Below are 18,765 nucleotides of genomic sequence, written 5' to 3'. Positions count from 1 at the left end.
CAGCAGCGTCCGGGCGGCATCGGCAGAGCTGCGCGCAGAGCTGAAGAGGGGGCTGCGGCGCGGGACTGGGCGGGGGGCGGCCGGCGCGAGCAGCCCCGGGCGGGGGGCGGGGGGCGCCGGCTGCGCGATGCTGGGCGCCGTGGAGCTGCTGCTGCTGGGGGCCGCGTGGCTGGCGAGCCCGGCCCGCGGGCAGAACGAGACGGAGCCCATCGTGCTGGAGGGCAAGTGCCTGGTGGTGTGCGACTCCAACCCCGCGTCCGACCCCACGGGCACAGCCCTGGGCATCTCTGTGCGCTCCGGCAGCGCCAAGGTGGCTTTCTCTGCCATCAGGAGCACCAACCACGAGCCGTCCGAGATGAGTAACCGCACCATGATCATCTACTTCGACCAGGTGAGTGCTCCGTCCCCCACCCTCCCCATGCACGTTGGACCGTGGGGGGTCGGTGGAAGGCCGACGCCCCATGCTCTCCAAGGGCCGTGCGGAGGCGCGGGGCGGCAGTCCGAGCCTGGCTCCTGTCCACTCCCCTCCGCTCCCGTCTCGTTGTAGGTGCTAGTGAACATCGGCAGCAACTTTGATTCTGAGCGCAGCACTTTCATCGCCCCGCGTAAAGGGATCTACAGTTTTAACTTCCACGTGGTCAAGGTCTACAACAGACAGACCATCCAGGTCAGCCGCCGCCTGGGGCCAGGCCGCGGCCCGTAGGGCTGCTGGCCACGGGGGGCAGGGGGGGCGGGCTGGGAGGAGGTGGGAGACAAGTGGCAGCTGCATGTGCTCAGGGCTGCGCGGAGGGACAGATGACGGGCTTCGCAGTTCTGGAGCTTGGGCTGTCCTGTGCTCTCCCTGTCGCCGGCTCCCGGGACGCAGCCCCATCCCCAGAGACAGAGTTTTTTGCCTCCCTTTTCTGGGCCCCTCCGAAGAGGTTCCCCAGATTTCTTGCGGGGCTCTAGGGACTTCCTGTAACGGTGGCTGTTAGCACCACAGACAGCTGCCGCTTCTGGAAGCTTCCCGAGACCCCCCGCTTTCAGCGCCTCCGACAGTACCCGGACCGCTGGCTCCGGCTCAGGAGGCTGCGAGGCGGCGTGTGTGCTCGCTTCAGCACCACGGACAGAGCACCGTTGCCCTCCAACCCCCACCTGCCCCGAGGCCTCCCTCCAGGGACCGACTCTGGGTTTTTAACTAGCAGTTCTTGGCCCCAGCGGGTGAGGATGGGGAGAGGAGGGGGCATGGTGCCACTCCCTCCTGGCTCCAGCCGTGTCCCAGCCAGTGCTCCTCAGCGCCCCAGGTCCCCGAAGATGTCCGCGTTTCCTTCGGGCGCAGATGGGGGCGGAACGCGCGGCCGGGGAGAGGGCGCCTGGCCCTGGCTGACGACGCCTCCGCAAGGGCAAAACCGGGCGGTGGCGGGCGCAGCTCGATCTGGGGCGGAATCGGCCTGTGGTTTGGCGACGAAGCGCGGAGCGCGGCGGTGCGAGATCTCTCACCGGCTGAAAGCCGTGCGGGGCTTCTCCACTGTCTCCACTGGGAGGGCCCGGGGTTTTTTGTTTGTTTTTGTTTTCCGGGGAGCGCCAGGAGCCGAGTTGCCTGACTTTCCCTTCGAGGCGAGGGGAAGCAAGAGAGGTCTAAGGTCTCCGCGCTAGAGCCACCTATGGGTTTGTTACATTGGATGACAGCAGAGTAGAGACTGCTCAGCGCGCTCATCCGAGAAGGCGGAATGAGGGAAACTCCCCTTTGAGGGACAGACCCTTCCTCTCACCCAGATGTGCGGCCTTTCGCCGCCGCCGGACCCGGAGCCGCAAACCGCTCTCGACCCTCCCGTGCGGCCCGGTGCCCCAGCCCTGGCGGCTCTTAGCCGAGCGGCCTTTCTCTTTCTCAGGTGAGCCTCATGCTAAACGGGTGGCCGGTGATTTCAGCCTTCGCTGGTGACCAGGACGTGACCCGGGAGGCCGCCAGCAACGGAGTCCTGATCCAAATGGAGAAAGGCGACCGCGCATACCTCAAGCTGGAGCGGGGGAACTTGATGGGGGGCTGGAAGTACTCGACCTTCTCCGGATTCCTCGTGTTTCCGCTCTGACTGCCTCCGGCCCGAGAGGGGGCAGGGAGAGGGCGAAGGCGGCGGGGGGAGTGAGAAAGAGGCCGAAATTACGAGGGCAAGAAAGCAGCACGACTCGAGACCTCCTGTGTGTTCTCTAGCTGTGTCCGGTGAGGAGGTGCGTGCGGTCGGCAGCTTTGTTCGTTTCCCTGTTAGGAGAAGCGAATTCCGCTTAGCTCTGCGCACTCCCATTCCCAAAAATAAACTCGCCTCCCCATTCCGGTTACAGTAATCAAGAAAGAGACCGCCTTGTCATTGTTTCTTACTCCCGTGTTCATATTCCCTGCAATTTATTTAAAAGAAACTTTGTATTTCACTATATAAGGTGAAATCTTTCTCCCTTTCCCCTCTGAATCCTACCTACTGAAATCTAATGGTCCCCCCTTTAATTTGGAGAGGGGGTAAATTTTCTTTTTTTGGATGGGGGAGTTACTTTTAATTTGGCAAGTATTGCTCTTCTTAAAACACCGTTCAAGCTAATTAGCTGAAGATACTTTGTATCCTGGGCTGCTTGTTAGCCGAGAAAGGACTCGCCTTGGTGGTGACTGGTTTAAAAAAATATATCAATATATATCATTTGTATATGAAGAACTCTTCCCAGTGGAAACTGGCTGCGTTTCCGTATTTCTATGTCCTATTCGGAGTGATCGTGAAATCTAAGGCTGCTTGACGTTCTGATGCTTGTCAATGCCCTCGTGCTCTGTGGCTCCTCCAAACGCCAAGGAGGTGCTTCCGGACGCTTCCTCGTCCTCTGTAACATACGTGTGAATAGCCAGATTTAATTTTGCTTTAATCCAATAAAGTCGAAGCGGGACTTTTATTTTTCTGAAACAGCTTTCTAAACTCCGAATCTTCCCCAACTGCGAGGTTGGGGACCAGGGTTGCCAAAGGTGGAGGTTCAGAGGGGCAGAGACCTGTGAGAAGGCAACCAGAGAAAGGCTGGGCGGGGGCGAAGGCTTTCTCGAAAAGCCAGCCCTGCACTTTGTCCTGCGCGGGGCCTAGGGCCAGCCCTGCATTCGCCTGTGCTCACTGCTTTGGCACAAATATAAGAAACTTGGCAGATATCTTGCTAGGCCAGGCGTGGCCGCCGGCCTGGGAGCGAAGTTTGAGTTTTTTTGTATTCCAAATGCATCAGGAATAATCCTGGTTTGAGGACTCGAACCAACCTGCCCAGAGCGGCGGTCTCCCCATACTTCCTGTCCCTGGATGTCCCCAACCCTCATCCGCTCCGCAGTTCCCAAAGCAGTATGTTTTATACCGACACCTCTGAATCCGGAATCCACCCTCGGAATTACCCTGGCACCCAGGACGTGTGACTGCGCTCATTCACAGGACTTTTGTTATTCAAGAGGTTCATCTAGGAGTTTTGATTGTATCGGAACATAATGTGAAAGCAAAATTGAAATAAACGACTTCGTTTTAAGTCTGGAAGGCTTACCCAGTCGCTTCAGCTTCGGGGAGGTTGGGAGTCCGAAAGCGAGTGGGCGGCCAAGGGCGCAGGGCCTGCGCTGCAGCAGGGGTGGTCGGGCCTGGCAGTTCTGATCCCATTTAGAGGCTTTTTCCTGGCCTGAGAGTCAGGGATGAATTTAATTATCCCCTACAGGGTTCGGGGAAGGAGGGAGGTTGATAATAGCACAATAAGCAACGTTTCTCAGATTTATTCCTGTGGCTTGTTAGAGTTAGAGATTCAGTAGCACGGGGCCTTGGTTTGAAACCTGGGCCCTGTTTCTCCTCCACACAATCCAGGCAGCCGCCCAGCAGCCCTGGCGGGCACCCCCCACCACCACAGTGGCTGCAGTCCCCAGGGGTCCAGGTAGGGATTTGGGAGTGAGGGGTGGGCCCGAGTGCTTTTTACTTTCTGCCAGATACTTCCCCTCCTCCCCTGTCAGTCTACAGGGAAGTGGGGATGAGGAGCCCTAAAAGGAATTTAAAAGAAAACTATCCTTTTTATAGAGAGAAACGCTTTCTCTGGCACACAGTTTTTCGTTTGAGAAGGGAGGTCCGGAACAGCTGAAGGCTCCACAGCAAAACTAGCTTGACCGAACAGCTTTGCCAGCAGAGCCAGCTCTCCTGCCGCGCACCGGTGCGTGCCCTCAGGGGCTGGAGGCCGGCCTGCTGCCCTGGTTGGATAGCCACCGTTCGCGGAAGCTGCGCCCCAATGCCTTGGCGATCACCCGGCTGCCGGTGGTTGGTCACCCCTCTTCCTGAGGACAGGAACCACCAGGGTTCTGGTCCTTCTGGCTGCCTGAGCTGTGGGGCCACCAGGCTGTTGTCCAGGCTTAGTGGCTTTGGCAAGTCCCCTCTCTGGGTCTCAGTTTGCCTGTCTGTGTAAAGACAGGGAGAAATCTAAACATCTCCAAGGGGCCCCCCTGCCTAATGGATCCAGCCATCCTCTGTTCCTGGCCCAGAGGCCTGCAGGTTCTTTGGCCTTGGTTAGTGAGTCCTGGCTGCAGCCGGTACTGACCCAGCTGCTAAGTGCCGGCTCCTGAGTACTAGGCCTGAGGCTGGTGGTGGGGAGGCCAGGGAAAGCCTGTGCAGCCAGGAACTGGTGCCTGGCAGGTGAATACAGTGGAGACAAATTGTCCCCAGGTGGGAAGGAGAGGGGAGAGGTTCTCCCTTGATTCTGCTCTGGCTCCAGCTGGCCTCCTTCCTGGGGGAGGGTCCCTGCCTCCCCGAACATCCGAACTTGGTATTGGAGACCCTTCTCAATCTCCACTCTCTTCTTCCGTCACCTGGTGACCCTTCCCCATGCCGTTTGATGAACCTGTCTCCCATTACTGTCTTTCTGCCTCCACACTTGCTGCTTCTTTGAAGTTGAAGTACCCTTTCTCTCCTCCACTTTGCAAAATCCTGTTCTGCTGAGGACCTAAGAAGTTAAGCTAAAAGGCTGTCTCCCCTGGGAAGATGTCCTATCCACACAATATGGGCATTTCTTTCCCAAGGTTCAACACCCTGTCCTCACCCTCCAACCTTGTTTGGTGCCGGTTGGGCAGGAAGACATCTGGGGCTGGGCTTCTCTCACTTTGCTGTGGATTCCACGGGGCGCTGAGAAAGCGCTCAGAAGTGCTAACCTGGTGCTCCTGCCCCAGAGGGCTCTGGGGACATGTGGGGTTCCCTGTCCCCCAAATTGCCATCATCCTCAGGCCTGAGCCTCCCATTAGCCTGAGTGGGGCTGTAGGTAGTTCTCTCCATGGACCTGGAGGTTAGAGGCCTCCCTGGGGCCTGGCATATCACAGTTGGGCCACCTCCCTCACCTCTGGGGTGCAGGTGGGGGTGAGTCAATCTTCTGAAAATTAGGCTCCAGCTGGGGGAACCAGAGACTTCAGCTGGTGTGTTGGGGATTGAGAGGGACGAGAAGAAAGGGCCTGCAGCTCAGTACCGGGGGCTAGGGAGGGAGCAGTCCTGAAGCCCGCACCTCACAGTGGCGTCCTTTAATGCTTAGATGGATCTGGGCCCCGACTCCTGCTTTCATCTAAAATAAACCCCTTCAGATCAGAGCCAGCCGGCAGGGGTTCTGGGACCACCCCCTCATTCAGCCTCAGCCTCACCTTCAAAGGCTCCCTCCCCAGCCCGGGCACCTTGGTTACTTCCTCCTCTCCTGCCTAGACATTAAACGTCACCTTCTCTGGGGAGCCTTCCACACCCGGATAGATAGACAGAGTTGTCACCCCCTCCTCTGGCTCCTCCTCTTTGGACTGTGGCCTCTCTTACTGCCCTGCCTCTTCCCTCCCCACCTCAACTCCAGATCTCCGAGGGCAGAGGCTGTGTCTTACTCTGGGCCGCCAGCACCCAGCCAGGCCTAGGGGTGTGGGGCGGAGGACGTAGGGAGGCTTCTAGGACCCAACGAGCCCAGACCTGGCTTCTCCGCCGGGTTCCCGGTTCCAGCAGTTGAGGAGCCGAGGCGATCACTGTCATCTCTGCGGTCTGCGAAGCAGCGCGGGTTGCGCTGGCTCCCGCCCCGGCCCCCTCGCTCGCTCGCTCCCCTGCCTCTGTCTCAGCGGTTAGCAGAGCGGGGAGCACCTTCCAAGCTGCGCCGAGCGCTATGCTCAGAGCCGGGCGCATGGGCTCCTAATGAGAACATAACTACCCAGATGGAGAGGGGGCCTCGCCCTGCTCCCTAATTGTTGCCTTAAACGGGTGGTTCTGGGGCGCAGCGCGGGGCGGAGGGAAGGGCCGGGACGCTGCCACGGGTGTAGGTTCGGTCCTGGGGCCCCGCGGACCGAGTGGAAGGCGAAAGACCGCGGGCTGCTGATGTGCGCCCTGCGCTTGGCCTCTGGCTTTATGTGCGACCTTAGACTACTGCTCCTCCAAGCTGAGCCGCCTTCTCCTCAGCTCGAAAATGCAACGGGTGGGCTGGAAGGCGGCTAGGGTTTCTTCGAGGTGGCTCCCTTTTCCGATCCATGCGTCTTTGAGTCTAAGCCTTCCCCTCCCGGCATCCAGCCACCCACCTCCAGCGGGCACTTGCCCTAGTCCTTGTCACCCCTACCGACATTCAGACAAAACACTGCAACCTATTACTGACTCTGGGTGAGGCCAGTGGTACCCTGAAACTGAAGGTCAAGCCCAGAGGGGAAGCGCAGGCACACCTCCCTCTGAGCTCATGCCTCGGAGGAAAAAAGGGGCTCCCAGGGGCGATGACCAAGGTCTCTTGATCGCTCTGCACAGGGTCCCTCACTGAAGATACAGACACATTCTCTCTGAGCCTCTGTGTCCTCACATTTCAAATGGGGACAGCAATGCCTTCACCGCGGGGTGGTTTTGAAGACTGTGCTGCAAGGTATAAAAACTGCTCAGCACTGCCTGACACATAGTAGGTGCTGAGTAAATGGCAGCAACAGTAAGGATTAATGGACACCTGGCATATCACACCATCACAGAAATAGGACACAGGGAACATCTCGGTGGTTCCCAGCCCCGTTGAACAGATGGGAAAACTGAAAGCAGAGGAGGGAGGGACAGAGCAGGTGGATGTGAATGGTAGACACAAGGAAAAGGATCCCGTGTTCTTTATTTTCCCTGCATACTCTTCCCATCCCCACTCCCCATCAGTCACAAGAGTAGGATATTTTACCCCTTAAATATCTTTCATCTCCATCCCTGGTGCTTATATATCTATGTGCATTGACCACTGTGGCTGACTGCTGTCTGTCTGCGTGTCTGCATGCTCCCCCGTTAGAGTGAGGCCTGTTCGCATGTCTGTGTCCCTTTACAGGGTGAAGCCCTCCAAGGTGGGAACTGTGTCCTCCTCCTCTTGCTTGGCCTAGTGTCCCCTTAGTGCCTGGCACAGAGCAGGTGTCCTGTGATGGTGTCATGAGCTAACCCAAACGGTGCCTGGCACAATTGCTAGATATGGACACAGCCAATGAAAGTGCCCTGCAGGGGACTTCCTGGACCTTTCACCCCTCCTCCCCACCCATCCCCCCACATCACTCACAGGAACGCTGACATGGAAGTGCTCCCAGCCCCCAGGCAGACAGGGAAGCCTTCCCAGTCATCTCTACTTGCTTTTACCTCTTCTTCCCATCGCTCTCTGAGCCCAGCCTGTCCCCAGGAAGTCCCAGCTGTGACCCTGAGATGGCAGTGAGCAGGGACAGCGAGGAAGAGGCCGGGATTAGATGTATGGGTTGGTGTTCGGATTTGTTGCTAGGTGTCCTCGCTGGGAAAATGCTCTGCCGAGTGCATAGATGAAGCCGCCTGCTCTTCGGGAGGCAGTGAGGAAACAACGCAGCTGATGCCAGGAAGGTGAGCCTCCTGATTATAGGGAGGGTCTTCCAGTTGTGTGGCCACAGCCCAGAGCCTAGGGAGGTCTTTGTTCTTCTTGCTGAGCTCTGAAGAGTTCAGGGAAGGGATACAGGCTGAGGGACAAGGGATAGACCCCTGCCTGTCTGAAGAGGCTCCCACCTGACCTCAGGGCTCTGTTCGAGCTCCACCTCATCAGCAAACCCCTCTCCGACCCCCGCCCATCAGGGCCTTGCACCCTCTGCTGACCACCCGGACTCTCCTGTTCAGATCACAGCCTGCCCGCACTCTGCTGGCCGCTAAGCTCCAGGATGCCTCACCCACATGCTCCCTGCAGTGTGCCCAGAGCCTGGCACAGTGTCAGAGACAGGAGATGCTCTTTAAATGTTCCTTGAATGGGCGAGTGAGTGAACACATGAATGTGTGAGCAGGTGGATGGAGAGATTACTAAGACTGCATTGTGAGCACGTTTGCTTGGCCCATCGGACCGTGCACTCTACAAAGGTGTCTACCTTATCTGCCTTGTTTATAGTTATATTCTCAGTGCCTAGCGCAGCATCTAGAATACAGTCATGCGAAAAGTATTTCTTGAATGAATGGATGAGGAGTAACAGGTACTTTGGAAATGGGACTCGGTGGGTTGCGAGACTCTGGAGGGCAGGCCTGGCACTGTGCTCCTCTACATCCTCAGTGTTCTCCTGAACAGCCACGGCATCTTAGAGTGGAAGTGCGTGGTGCCTGTTGTCGCAGCTGACCCCGGAACACACGTTGTTTTCGCATGCTGCTCGCCCCGCCCCACGCCCAACGTACTGCGAGCACCTTACCGGGCAGTGACCACATTTTATTTTCCTTAAAGGATAGGAACACCCTCCCCTTCCCCCCAGCATCTAATAATGGGATTCGGTATTGGTTGATTGGCTGTTTAATCCAGGATCAAGCCATTAAGTCTTTGGCAGTGAGTGGGGATGGAAGCCCTTAGTGATGGTGGTAGGCAGTAATGATCAGCTGGGGCCACCGCAGGCTTCCCCACGAGCCAGCACACTGGCAAGACTCATGTGAATGGTCTTGACCCCCTTGACCAGTGAGGGGCTGGCAATTCCTTGTCCATGGCTGGCCACAGGGTCTTGGAGTTGGTGTCCCAGCTGAGAACAGAATGAGCTCTGAAATCCCCTCTCAGCTTTGGGTTCTGCTGCAGATCATGGAGGTGAAGCGGGCTCAGCAGGTTTCCTCTAAATAAAATCAAAGATTCCCCAAATCCTCTACGTTCCTCGGACCCAGTGTCCAGCTGGGAGTTCAGCCCAACAAAGAATTCTCTGGAATGCTCTGCTAGCCAGCAGCAACCTGCTTACTCAGGTGAGGCTCAAGAGCCTTTTCTTCCATCATCAGAAATGACTGCGCACGTTCAGGGAAACTTTCAAAGAGGGAAGAGGGAATTACTGACAAAGGAAAGCAGCTGGGCATTTTGTTCCTCCTCCTTTAGAAGGAAGCTGTGTGCTCTGCCCAGGACTTGTGTTGGAAAGACTCTCCTTTGTATTCTGAGAGACTCGAAAATAAACTCCCCAATGTGTATTTCTGCTGAGAAGTTCAGATGATTTTATAATGACCGAGTGGCTCCAAATACGGCCTTAAAATGCAGCTGATGAGAAGCCTTCTATTTTACTAACTCATCTTGACCAAAGTTGGTTAATTTAGGTCTCAGCGATGTTCCAAATGCTCTCTCTCGTTCTCTTTTGTTGGAGTTCATTTCAGGTAGATGGATTATTTACTTACTCTGCAGATGCTGAGGCATAGGGCGTGCTGGCAATACCAATGGAGCTGCGGGTGCAAACTCACTGCTCATCCTCACATGTCGGGAGTGTCCGTCTGGTGCTTTTCCTTCCTTTTCCTTTGGGCCCTTGATACTTCCCAAGTGGGCATGAACTTGGCAGGTTTGCCAGCACGGGGGCCTAAACAATCTCCTGCAGCAATGTGAGTGACGGTGGTGCTCTCTGAGGCCGTGAAGTTTGCAGCTGTTTTCCCTGGTTGCCTGAATGTGTCCCTGTCTCTGTCACAAAAAGCTGGGATCCAGGCTGAGGGCAGAAACAAGGCTGTCCCCCAAGGAGTGACACCACACCACCTCTAAATCCCACGCCATAGAAGTCTATGAGATGCAAGACCCCCAGGAGACAGTTGGGGTCTTCTCTGAATTTCCAGCTTAAAGTTGTCCCCAGAGTCCTGCCTTATAGCAAAGCCCTCTGAAGAGCCGCTCTCAGAGATGCGATCTGAGTCTCTTTTGGCTCCTCTTACCCCATTTTCTCCTCAGTAGCCGGAGCGAGCTTCTCAAAACATAAACTAAGCCACACGAATCCTCTGCTTAAAACCATCCGTTGTGAACCCAAACTCCTTACAGTAGCCTGGAAGTCCTCCATGGTCTGACCCCTGCTGACCTCTGTGACCTCTCCTATTGTTTTCCTCTAGTGCAAGGTGGCTCCTCTGGCTTTCTCTGAGCTCCTAGAATATGCCAAGCTCTCTCCTGTCCCAGCACCTCCGTGCCTGTTGATCCTTTGGGGCCAAGGGATACTCTGCCATCTCCCACTTGTTGTGCAGCAGTTTCCTTCTCTTCTGTGCCTCGGCTCAGAAGTCACCTTCGCAGTGAGGCCATCCTGACCACTCTAATATTGAGACACTTCCTCTCCTACCAGCTGAGCGCTGTCACGCTGCCCTGTTTCATTTTCCTTACGGCAGTTGTGACCCTTGGAGATGCTCATTTATTTGTTTACTTTTTTACTGTCTCTCTCCCTGCCTGGGGACAGGGCCCAGGCTGGCTTGTGCCTCACTTTATTCCCAGGGTTTGGAAGGGCACCTGGAATAGTAGGGGCTCGATTCACATATGAAAGACAGAACGGCAAAGCAGCCACCCAGTCGTGTTCCCCAGAGCTCAGGACTTCCACTCCATCAGAGCAGAGCCATCTCCTCATTGGTCCCTCTCCTTGGCAGCTCGGAAGGAGCTGTGGTCCAGGGAGCCCTTCAACCAGCCACCCACCAAGCCACACTCATACCGAGGGGAAGTAGGCTGGCAGCTCTGGGGTCGAGGAGGGGCCTGGAAAACGGGTCTCATAGCCACATGCCCAATAAATGGGCTTCTTGGTTGTAATATCCGCTGCTGGAATTGCTTAACTCAGCTGAACTGTGTGATCAGGCTGGGGAAAACTGAAGTTAGCTGTGAATTGTTAAATGTTTCCTCTGGAAGTTATCCTGCAAGAGACAGGCACGAACAAGAAAAGAGGAGCAAAGGGACCCGATGGGTCCAGCGCAGAGGTGGCAAGTAGCCGGGATGTCATTCCTGGAACCGTTATGCAATGCAGAGCAGAAGTGGGTGGTGAGGTGGGAACTGGGCGAGGAGAGTGAGGGCTCAAGAATCATATGCATAAGAGGGAAGGCAGCTTTGTGACTGTCCCCAAGACGCGAGCAGGCAGCAGTGGGGGCAGAAATAGCAGCAATGCAAGTCTAATGCTGTTGAAAAAAGATGTGTGTCCTCAGACTGCAAAATATCCATCACAGAAGTGCCCAGGTGGCCTGGAGTTGTCAATGGAAACATTTATTCGACGACACTGACCTCACGATCAGGGCGTGCCCTGCACCAGCTCTGCTCTGTAGGTCCTAGGGAGGGACCAGGCTTGCGGCCTGCTGCGGGGAGTGCAGCGCAGAGAAGGGTAAGAAATGAGGGTGGGGGCTTGGTTAGGGGGCATCCTCTCCGTCCCACACCACCCCAGGCATGGTCACATGCATGGTCCCACTCAATTTCCACGACCTTCTGACTTTACCCTCTGTGTATGGAACAGTGAAGGCCACTGATTAACAAAACAGGCTTTGGAGCTGAGCTGGTTTTGAGACTGACTTTATCACCGTATTCAGGACTCTTGTGGTTTCAGATGCCAGAAACTCAACCCAAACTGACCTTCACAGCACTCTTGCAAAAGAATTTACTGGCTACCAGAACCAAAAACATTCCAAGGGGTCTTGACTTCAGGTATGGCTGAATCCAGGCGCTTCAACACATCATCAGAAATTTGCCTTTCTTCGCATCCAGATTTATTTCTAGGTTCCCCCTTGTGACAGTTTGACTCTAGCAACAGAAGGCTCACATTCTCCTTGCCCAGTTTCCCCATTAGGAAAAGAGCAATTTCCCACCACAGTGCCAGCAAAAGATCCACGGATGATGACTACAGAACTGACTTAAGTCATGTGCATTTCCAGAACAATCACTATGGTCAGAGGGGAAAAAAATGAACTAGTTGGCCAGGCATGGAGCCAGTGGGGGAGTGGGGGTGAGAAGGGGCAGCCCAACTGGCAGCCCAACTTTGGCAGCCACCAAAGAAAGGAGAATGCACGTAAGGTTAGCTACTTTCTGGCTGTGTGACTTTAGGCAAAGAGCTTAACATCTCTGAGCTTTGGGTTCCTTATCTGTTAAAATGAGTTGAGCAATGATATCTAATTCTATCAGGATTAATGAGGTAATATATTTGAAAATGGGAACTAAAACTTCCATCAAAGTTCAAATGCAAAGATTTATACTTTATCGAGTGGTGTGACTGGTAATTTAGAGCGCCCTTCTTCACTCACAGCTGTATCCCAACTGTGGCTCACTCACGTACCGGTGGTCACCTGGTATTTCTTTGCATTGCCACAGAGCCAGCTGACAGTGAGAGGGGCTCCTTTATATAGACTCCTTTATATAGTTGGTGCACATTAAATGGTAGAATAGTTATTACTATTGTTCCTGAGACAATTTTTGCCAATGCCCATACACCCTGGCATTGTTGTTTAGTTATAACACAAATGTATCTTTTTTTCCTTTGAAGAACATAAGCTCCTTATGGCCTAATAATGCTTATTCACACATGTAGGTCATCTGGAGATCTTGGTAAAAGGAAGATTGTCATTATTGGTTGGGCCTGAGATTTTTCCAATATTAACAAATCCCCACGTTATGAGTCTGCAGACCATGCTTGGGTAGTGATGGCATAGGACCGTATATATACCACAGTTGCTTCCAAATACCAGTCTGCAGCTGTGTTGTACCAGAATCACCTGGGACTTTTTTCTTCTTTAGAGAATTTCCTGGTGGCTCGTATAGAAAAGTAAGTACGAGAGACAAAGATCACTGCAGGCGTAACCTGGTCACTCGTGCCTGGTCTCTGTGTCTCTCACGCACTCAACTCCCTTCACTTCTCATGGTCACAAAAAATCGCTGCAGAAGCTCCAACCCTTTTGCTGTCTCTGCTTCAAATCCTCTGTTCCAGAAGTCTTTGCAAAATTCTCATGCTATCTAATTGACTGTGAAGGAGTCTCACGCCAATCTCTAAATCCATTTCTATGGAAAGGCAATGTAGACTCTGGCCAGTCCTAAGTCATATCCCCCTCCTGAAGTTAGAGAGTAGAATCCATACCATTTAAGATCAAGGATTGTGTGTGTGTGTGTGTGTGTGTGTTTGTGTGTGTGTAGAAGGATTTCCAAACTAAAAGTGAAAGCACAGAAAGTCGAGGGCCACCTCGCCTCAGTGCCAACCCCGGGTGCTGGTACCTAGCTCTCCACTCCACGTACTCACCCATGTGGCTAACAGGCATCTCCAATACAACATGGGCATAATGTAGCCCCAGTCTTCTCTCTCTGAAGCTTCTCCTGCCAAAGTCTTTTCCATCTCAGTTAATGGCAACCCCGTTCTTCTGGTAGCTCCGACTGGACACCTTGCCATCATCTCGGATCCCTCTTTCTCTCTCACGCCCAAGATCTAATCTATCAGCAAAGTCCTATCAGCTCCACCTTTAAAATGAACCCAACAGTGAGCTGATCCAGGCCACCATGATCTCTCCCTTGGACAATGACAGTCAGCTAATTTGTCTCCTGGCTTGCACTCTTGCTGCAATATGTCCATTCTCCCCACAGCAGCCATGGCATGTGCGCTAGATCATGGCGCTCCTCTGCTGAAACTTCCAAATGGGTTTCCTGCTCATTTACAATAAAATGTAAACTATTTGTCATGGGCTTTCCTGATCTGTCCTGCACCCAACTCGTTACTTCTCTGACCTCACCAACCATTCACCTGGGAGCTTAAGTGAAGCGCACCTGCTGGTCCCTGCCCCTAAGATTCTGATCCAGTCACTCTGGGCTGGGCCCAAGCCTCTGCATTTTTACAAGTCCTGTGCATGACTTCGATGTGCACCCAGTTCTGTAAACGATTGCTCCCCATGCCTGGCCTGGGCTATGGCACGGAGCAAGTGAACAAACATCTGCTGAATCAGCATCTCTTCGTTCCCTCTGTGTGTGCGTGGTTTTCAGGGTAGAGTGGAGTGTGGGAGGGGAACGGGGTTACTTATTATTTCCCATAATGACATATGATTATGCAAAGATGTTATTTCTGTAATACCGCGGCGATCATCTGAGAAGTGTCATTAGCGTCAGTGTGTTTTACAGCAGAAGGTGCATCCTGTCCAAGTTGGCTAACACGTTCGCCTCTCGATAGGATGCCTTGGAGGTGACGTGGCGACTGCATCCTTCACTCTCTGCCCCATGGCGACGGCCCGTTGCAGCACACCGTGTTTCTGTCTGGCTCCACACGGATAATGAAGGCAGCTTCACAAGAGCCCTTGTACAAACTGTACCTGCTGGAGAGCCTGCCCACCTGACTCTTGTCATTTTAATTTAGCCCTTCACACTGCCAAAGCCACCTTGTCTGCTGTCCCTTCCTACTCATCGTCACTCTTGGATCTGCTTGTTCCCTTAAATGTGAGCACCCAGCTTCCTGCCTCCCTCTCCCCTTCTCCCTGGGCCGTGCAGCCCCGACCTCCCTGACCTGGTCTTGGAGGCTCCTCCCACCCTCCTCTGCCTTCTTGAGATGTCCCAGTGACAGGCACTAGCTCCCTGCTGTCCTCTTTTAGTTAGTATGTTGGCTTAATGTCCAAGTGTAAGAAAACCTGCCACAGCACATCAAAGGCCTTAGTCTATAAGCTTCTGATTTGAGCCTCAACCGGGAGTTCTATTAGGACTCTGGTTGCAAGGAACAGAAATTGGCTATTTTCAGCAGAAAAGGGGTTTCTTCATATGCCCTTGGGCAGCTTATAGCATTGAAGTAAAGGCTAAAGATACACCCCAAAAAGATAGGGTGCAGGAGGACAGCTCTGGGGTTGGGGCCCTGGGAACAGAAGCTGACGGCAGTCCCTTTGGGATCCCACCTTCAGGTTGCATCAAAGATAGTAATTTTCATTCTTACGTCACGAGGCTCAATCTAATGTCAACGCAGAGAGGATCCCGTGGTGAGCACCTGGGGGACCTGGGCATTTTGACTGTCCAAGGCTGTAGACGATAGAGCCAAGTCAGTCCCTCAAGTGGAAGTGAGGGCTGGCAATGTGGGCTCCTGGCCAGGCTGTCTGGGTTTGTGTCCCAGCCCTGCCCTGGTCAGCTGTGTAGCTCTCGGCCAGTTGTTTTTGTGTGTGCGGGCTTCAGTTTGCCCATGTGAAACATGGAGATAATAACAACGCCTCCTTCATGGCTCATGGTGAGGCTTAGTTAAATGAATGTGTAAGACACTCGAAACAGTGCCAGGCACAGAGTAGGCACTCAATAAACGTTACTTATTCTTAGTAAGATGGAAAATCTGGGTGCATGTGGTGGTGCTGGGTGGTCGATAATGCAAGTGTGCTCCCCGTGGGGTCTGGGCATGTCCTGCCCCCACCCTGGCTCGGGTGTCCTCTCCTCCTGCGTGGGTACTGTCAGGTCAGGAGGAAGGAAGCCTCAGGACTGTCCTGGCCCATCTGTCCCGTGAACAAAGAGGGACCAGGCAGTATAGATACTGACCAGGGCCACGGGCTTTGCTGACCTTGCTCAGATCCTGTCTCTGCTACAAACAGCTGTGTGACCCAGGTAAGCTGCACAGCAGTTCTGAGCAGCATACAAGCAGTATTGTGAAAACCTACTTCTTAGAGTTGTTAGGGGGATCCATCCACTTATGTAAAAAGGAGTTATTGGGCCCTAAAGTGAGCTAGACATAGTTGCAGGTGTTGACACTACAGCATGCACCAAACAGACATAGGCCCTGCCCTCAAGCTGATGGCCTGCCTTAATCCAGCAATCACATCGTGTTGCATAATGACACAGACTTATACATGCGATGGAGGAAATGCCCGCGTAGGGAACTATGAGCTGTCGGGGAGTCTGATTCTCAGCTAAGATTTGAAGTTAGGAATTAGCCAGGCCAAGATTGAGGGTGGAGGAGAGCATTGCAAACAGAAGGAACAGCACGTGCAAAACCCCTAGGGTGGAAAATTCTGCAGATGGGGAAGGAAGGAGGTCAAGATGAGGCTGGGGAGTCGCTGGAGCCAGAGGTGAGGATTTGGGTCTTTGCTCTGAGTGCAGCGGTCCCCGTGCAAGGTGGAAGCAGAGGAGCACCATGATTGTCTTTGCATTTGCAGGACGCAGGCTGGGTGTGGGGGAGGGAAAGGCCTGGAGGGGATGGGGGAGGCAGGCAGACAGTGACGAGGCTGTGACAGCCACCAGGCTCAGGGATAAAGGCAGGTGGACCAGGGCCCTGACAGTGGAGTTGGAGAATAGTAGATGGATTTGAGAGAGATACAGGAGTGAAATCCTTCGGGTTTAGTGACAGATGAGGAGACGGGGTGAGGGAGACAGGTGTGGAGGGCTGTTCTCTGATCTCTCTGAGGGCTCTGGTTGTGCTGTGGGATGTCTTGCCACTCCCTGCGGGGAGAACTAAATGGGGAGAGGAGAGGCAGTGAGAGCAGGTGAGGACATGCTGCATTTGAGTTTCCTTTGAGATTTCACCTGTCGATGTCAACTAGACAGCTGGAGGTCACTGTCTGGAGGCCAGAGGACAGGTCTGAGCTGGAGGCGTCAACTTGGGCCTCGCCAGCGTTCGGGTGGGTCAGGGAGCCCTGGCAGAGCTGAGCAGGCTGACGGGAAACACCAGGACATCTGGGCAAGGCTCTTAGCAAGCGCTGTTGTGTTATAAAGACTTAAATGATTGTGCGTGTGTGTGCGTGTGTGAGTATGCATGTGCACAGACACGTGTGGTCCTGCAGCCAAATCTAGCCTCTTAAGACCGCTGCCATGACTGGCTTCTGGCAGAGCAGCCGTACCTCATACTGGGACTTGTTTATTTGATTAGTTGCTCTTGTCACCTAATAAAGGTTAAGAGGCGGAAGGGGCTGCATTGTGGTGGGGTGGGGCGGGGCGACCGGGGAGAAGACCGAGGCACCGAGGGTGGTCTGTCTTACTGAGCTCTTTTCACCTGCACCTCAACACACAAACGATTCAGGCCTGACACTGTGACTCGATTTAATTTCTCTCTTTCTAGTGCCTTCCCTGGAAGAGTTATGGGCCCAGCTTCTCCCGACAGCACCAGGGGGAGGACGATATTGGCGATGGCATAAAAGCTGAGGAGAGAGGGAAGAGCAAAAGATGGAGCATTTATCCTGAGCAGAGTCCTGGAGCACCAGCCACCTCCGAGTGAGCCAGAGAAACCAAGGGCTTTAAAAATAGAACCTCTTAACTGCTTCAGGTGGGGAAACAATCCGGACTGAAGCTGGCTGATTCTAAGCAACTGATCCCTGTTGAGGCAAAGAGGCCCCGGAGCCCCGGAGAGGAGACGCAGGCAGTGCAATTGCGCTGGAGGAGAGGGGGCTGAGCTGGAGGCTGGTCCAGGAGGCTTGTCTTGGAATGGGCTGTTCCCACGCAAGACACAGTCCACAGGGGACAGACAAGTCTCTTAATGGAGACAGCAGTGTCCCTGGAGCTGGGGACAGGCAGCAGGACAGGCTATTTTGGGAACAGACCAGAACATCTGCATGCAAGCACAGGTTGTCTCCAAAACAGGTCTTGGTGCAATTCTCTCTTTCAAATCATGCAGGTTTAGTGCCCTGGGAGGCTCAGGCACCGGTGGGGGTAGACATGCACAGATGTGGTGAGTGCCACAGTAGAGAGAGGGGTCAAGTCCCGTAGGATCTTGGTGGAGGCGGGATGGGGGAGGCTTCAGGGAGGAGGAGACTTTGTTTTCAATTGACTTTATTTTTCAGACCAGTTTTAGATTTCCAGAAAAATTGATAAGATAGCACAGAAAGTTTCCACATTCCCCCCCTTTCAACCAGTTTCCTCTAATATTAACATCTCACATTAGTGTGGTACATTTGTCACAATTGACGAGCCAATACTGACACATTATGATTAACCAAAGTCCATGCTGCTTCAGGTTCCCTTAGTTTTTACCTAATGTCTTTTTCTGTTCTAGGACCCCGTCCAGTATCCTACGTTACATTTAGCCGTCGTGTTTCCTTAGGCTGCTCTTGGCTGTGATGGCGTCTCAGACTTCCCTTGGCTTTGATGACCTTGACAGTGTTGAGGAGTACTGTCGAGTATTTTGTAGGATGCCCCTCTATGAGAATTCATCTAATATTTTTCTTAGGATTAGAATGGAGCTATGGACTTTTGGGAGCAGGACCACAGAAGTAAAGCGCCTTCTTCATCATATCGTGTCGAAGGTACCTGCCATCAACATGATTTATCACTGTTAACGCTGACCTTCGTCACCTGGCTGAGGTAGCGTTTGCCAGGCTTCTCCACGGTAAAGCTAATCTCCACCCCCCTCCTTTCCACAGTGTATTCTTTGGCAAGAAGTCACTGTGTACAGCCTGCATTTAAGGAGAGAGGAGTTATTTTTCCTCTCCTTGAGAGAGCTGAGTACATAAACTATTTTGGGTTCTTCTGCAGGGAGGTTTTTCTCTTCTCTCACATTTATTTGTTTATATCAGTATGGACTCATGGATATTTATTTTATGCATTGGATTATAATGCAATACTTCTTTATTTTGTTGCTCAAATTGTTCCAGTTTGGGGCATAGGAGCTCTTTCAGTTAGCTCTATTGCCCACGTGACATACCCCCTTCAATGCGG

The 18,765-nt window shown here is 53.6% G+C and overlaps 1 protein-coding gene across 1 annotated transcript; it reads left to right on the top strand.

The window, feature by feature from the left end:
* Positions 1-8: 8 nt before the first annotated feature.
* Positions 9-2,907, top strand: CBLN1 (cerebellin 1 precursor). The gene is made up of 3 exons (XM_012655014.1): positions 9-391; positions 548-667; positions 1,872-2,907. Exons 1-3 carry the CDS (start codon positions 128-130, stop codon positions 2,067-2,069), a joined length of 582 nt encoding a protein of 193 aa, XP_012510468.1. The 5' UTR covers positions 9-127; the 3' UTR covers positions 2,070-2,907.
* The last annotated feature ends 15,858 nt before the right edge of the window (positions 2,908-18,765 follow it).

Source organism: Propithecus coquereli, unplaced genomic scaffold, assembly GCF_000956105.1.
Source record: "Propithecus coquereli isolate 6110/MARCELLA unplaced genomic scaffold, Pcoq_1.0 Scaffold458, whole genome shotgun sequence".
Lineage (NCBI taxonomy): Eukaryota > Metazoa > Chordata > Mammalia > Primates > Indriidae > Propithecus > Propithecus coquereli.
The sequence above is the reverse complement of the archived record's forward strand: the minus strand, read 5'-3'. Positions and strand labels throughout refer to the sequence as shown.

What these genes read in the sequence shown, in the direction of transcription:
- CBLN1 (XM_012655014.1), top strand. Translation starts at nt 128, where the DNA reads ATGCTGGGCGCCGTGGAGCTGCTGCTGCTGGGGGCCGCGTGGCTGGCG. An exon ending in TGATCATCTACTTCGACCAG is followed by an intron (nt 392 to 547) that starts GTGAGTGCTCCG and finishes GTCTCGTTGTAG; the next exon opens with GTGCTAGTGAACATCGGCAG. An exon ending in ACAACAGACAGACCATCCAG is followed by an intron (nt 668 to 1,871) that starts GTCAGCCGCCGC and finishes TCTCTTTCTCAG; the next exon opens with GTGAGCCTCATGCTAAACGG.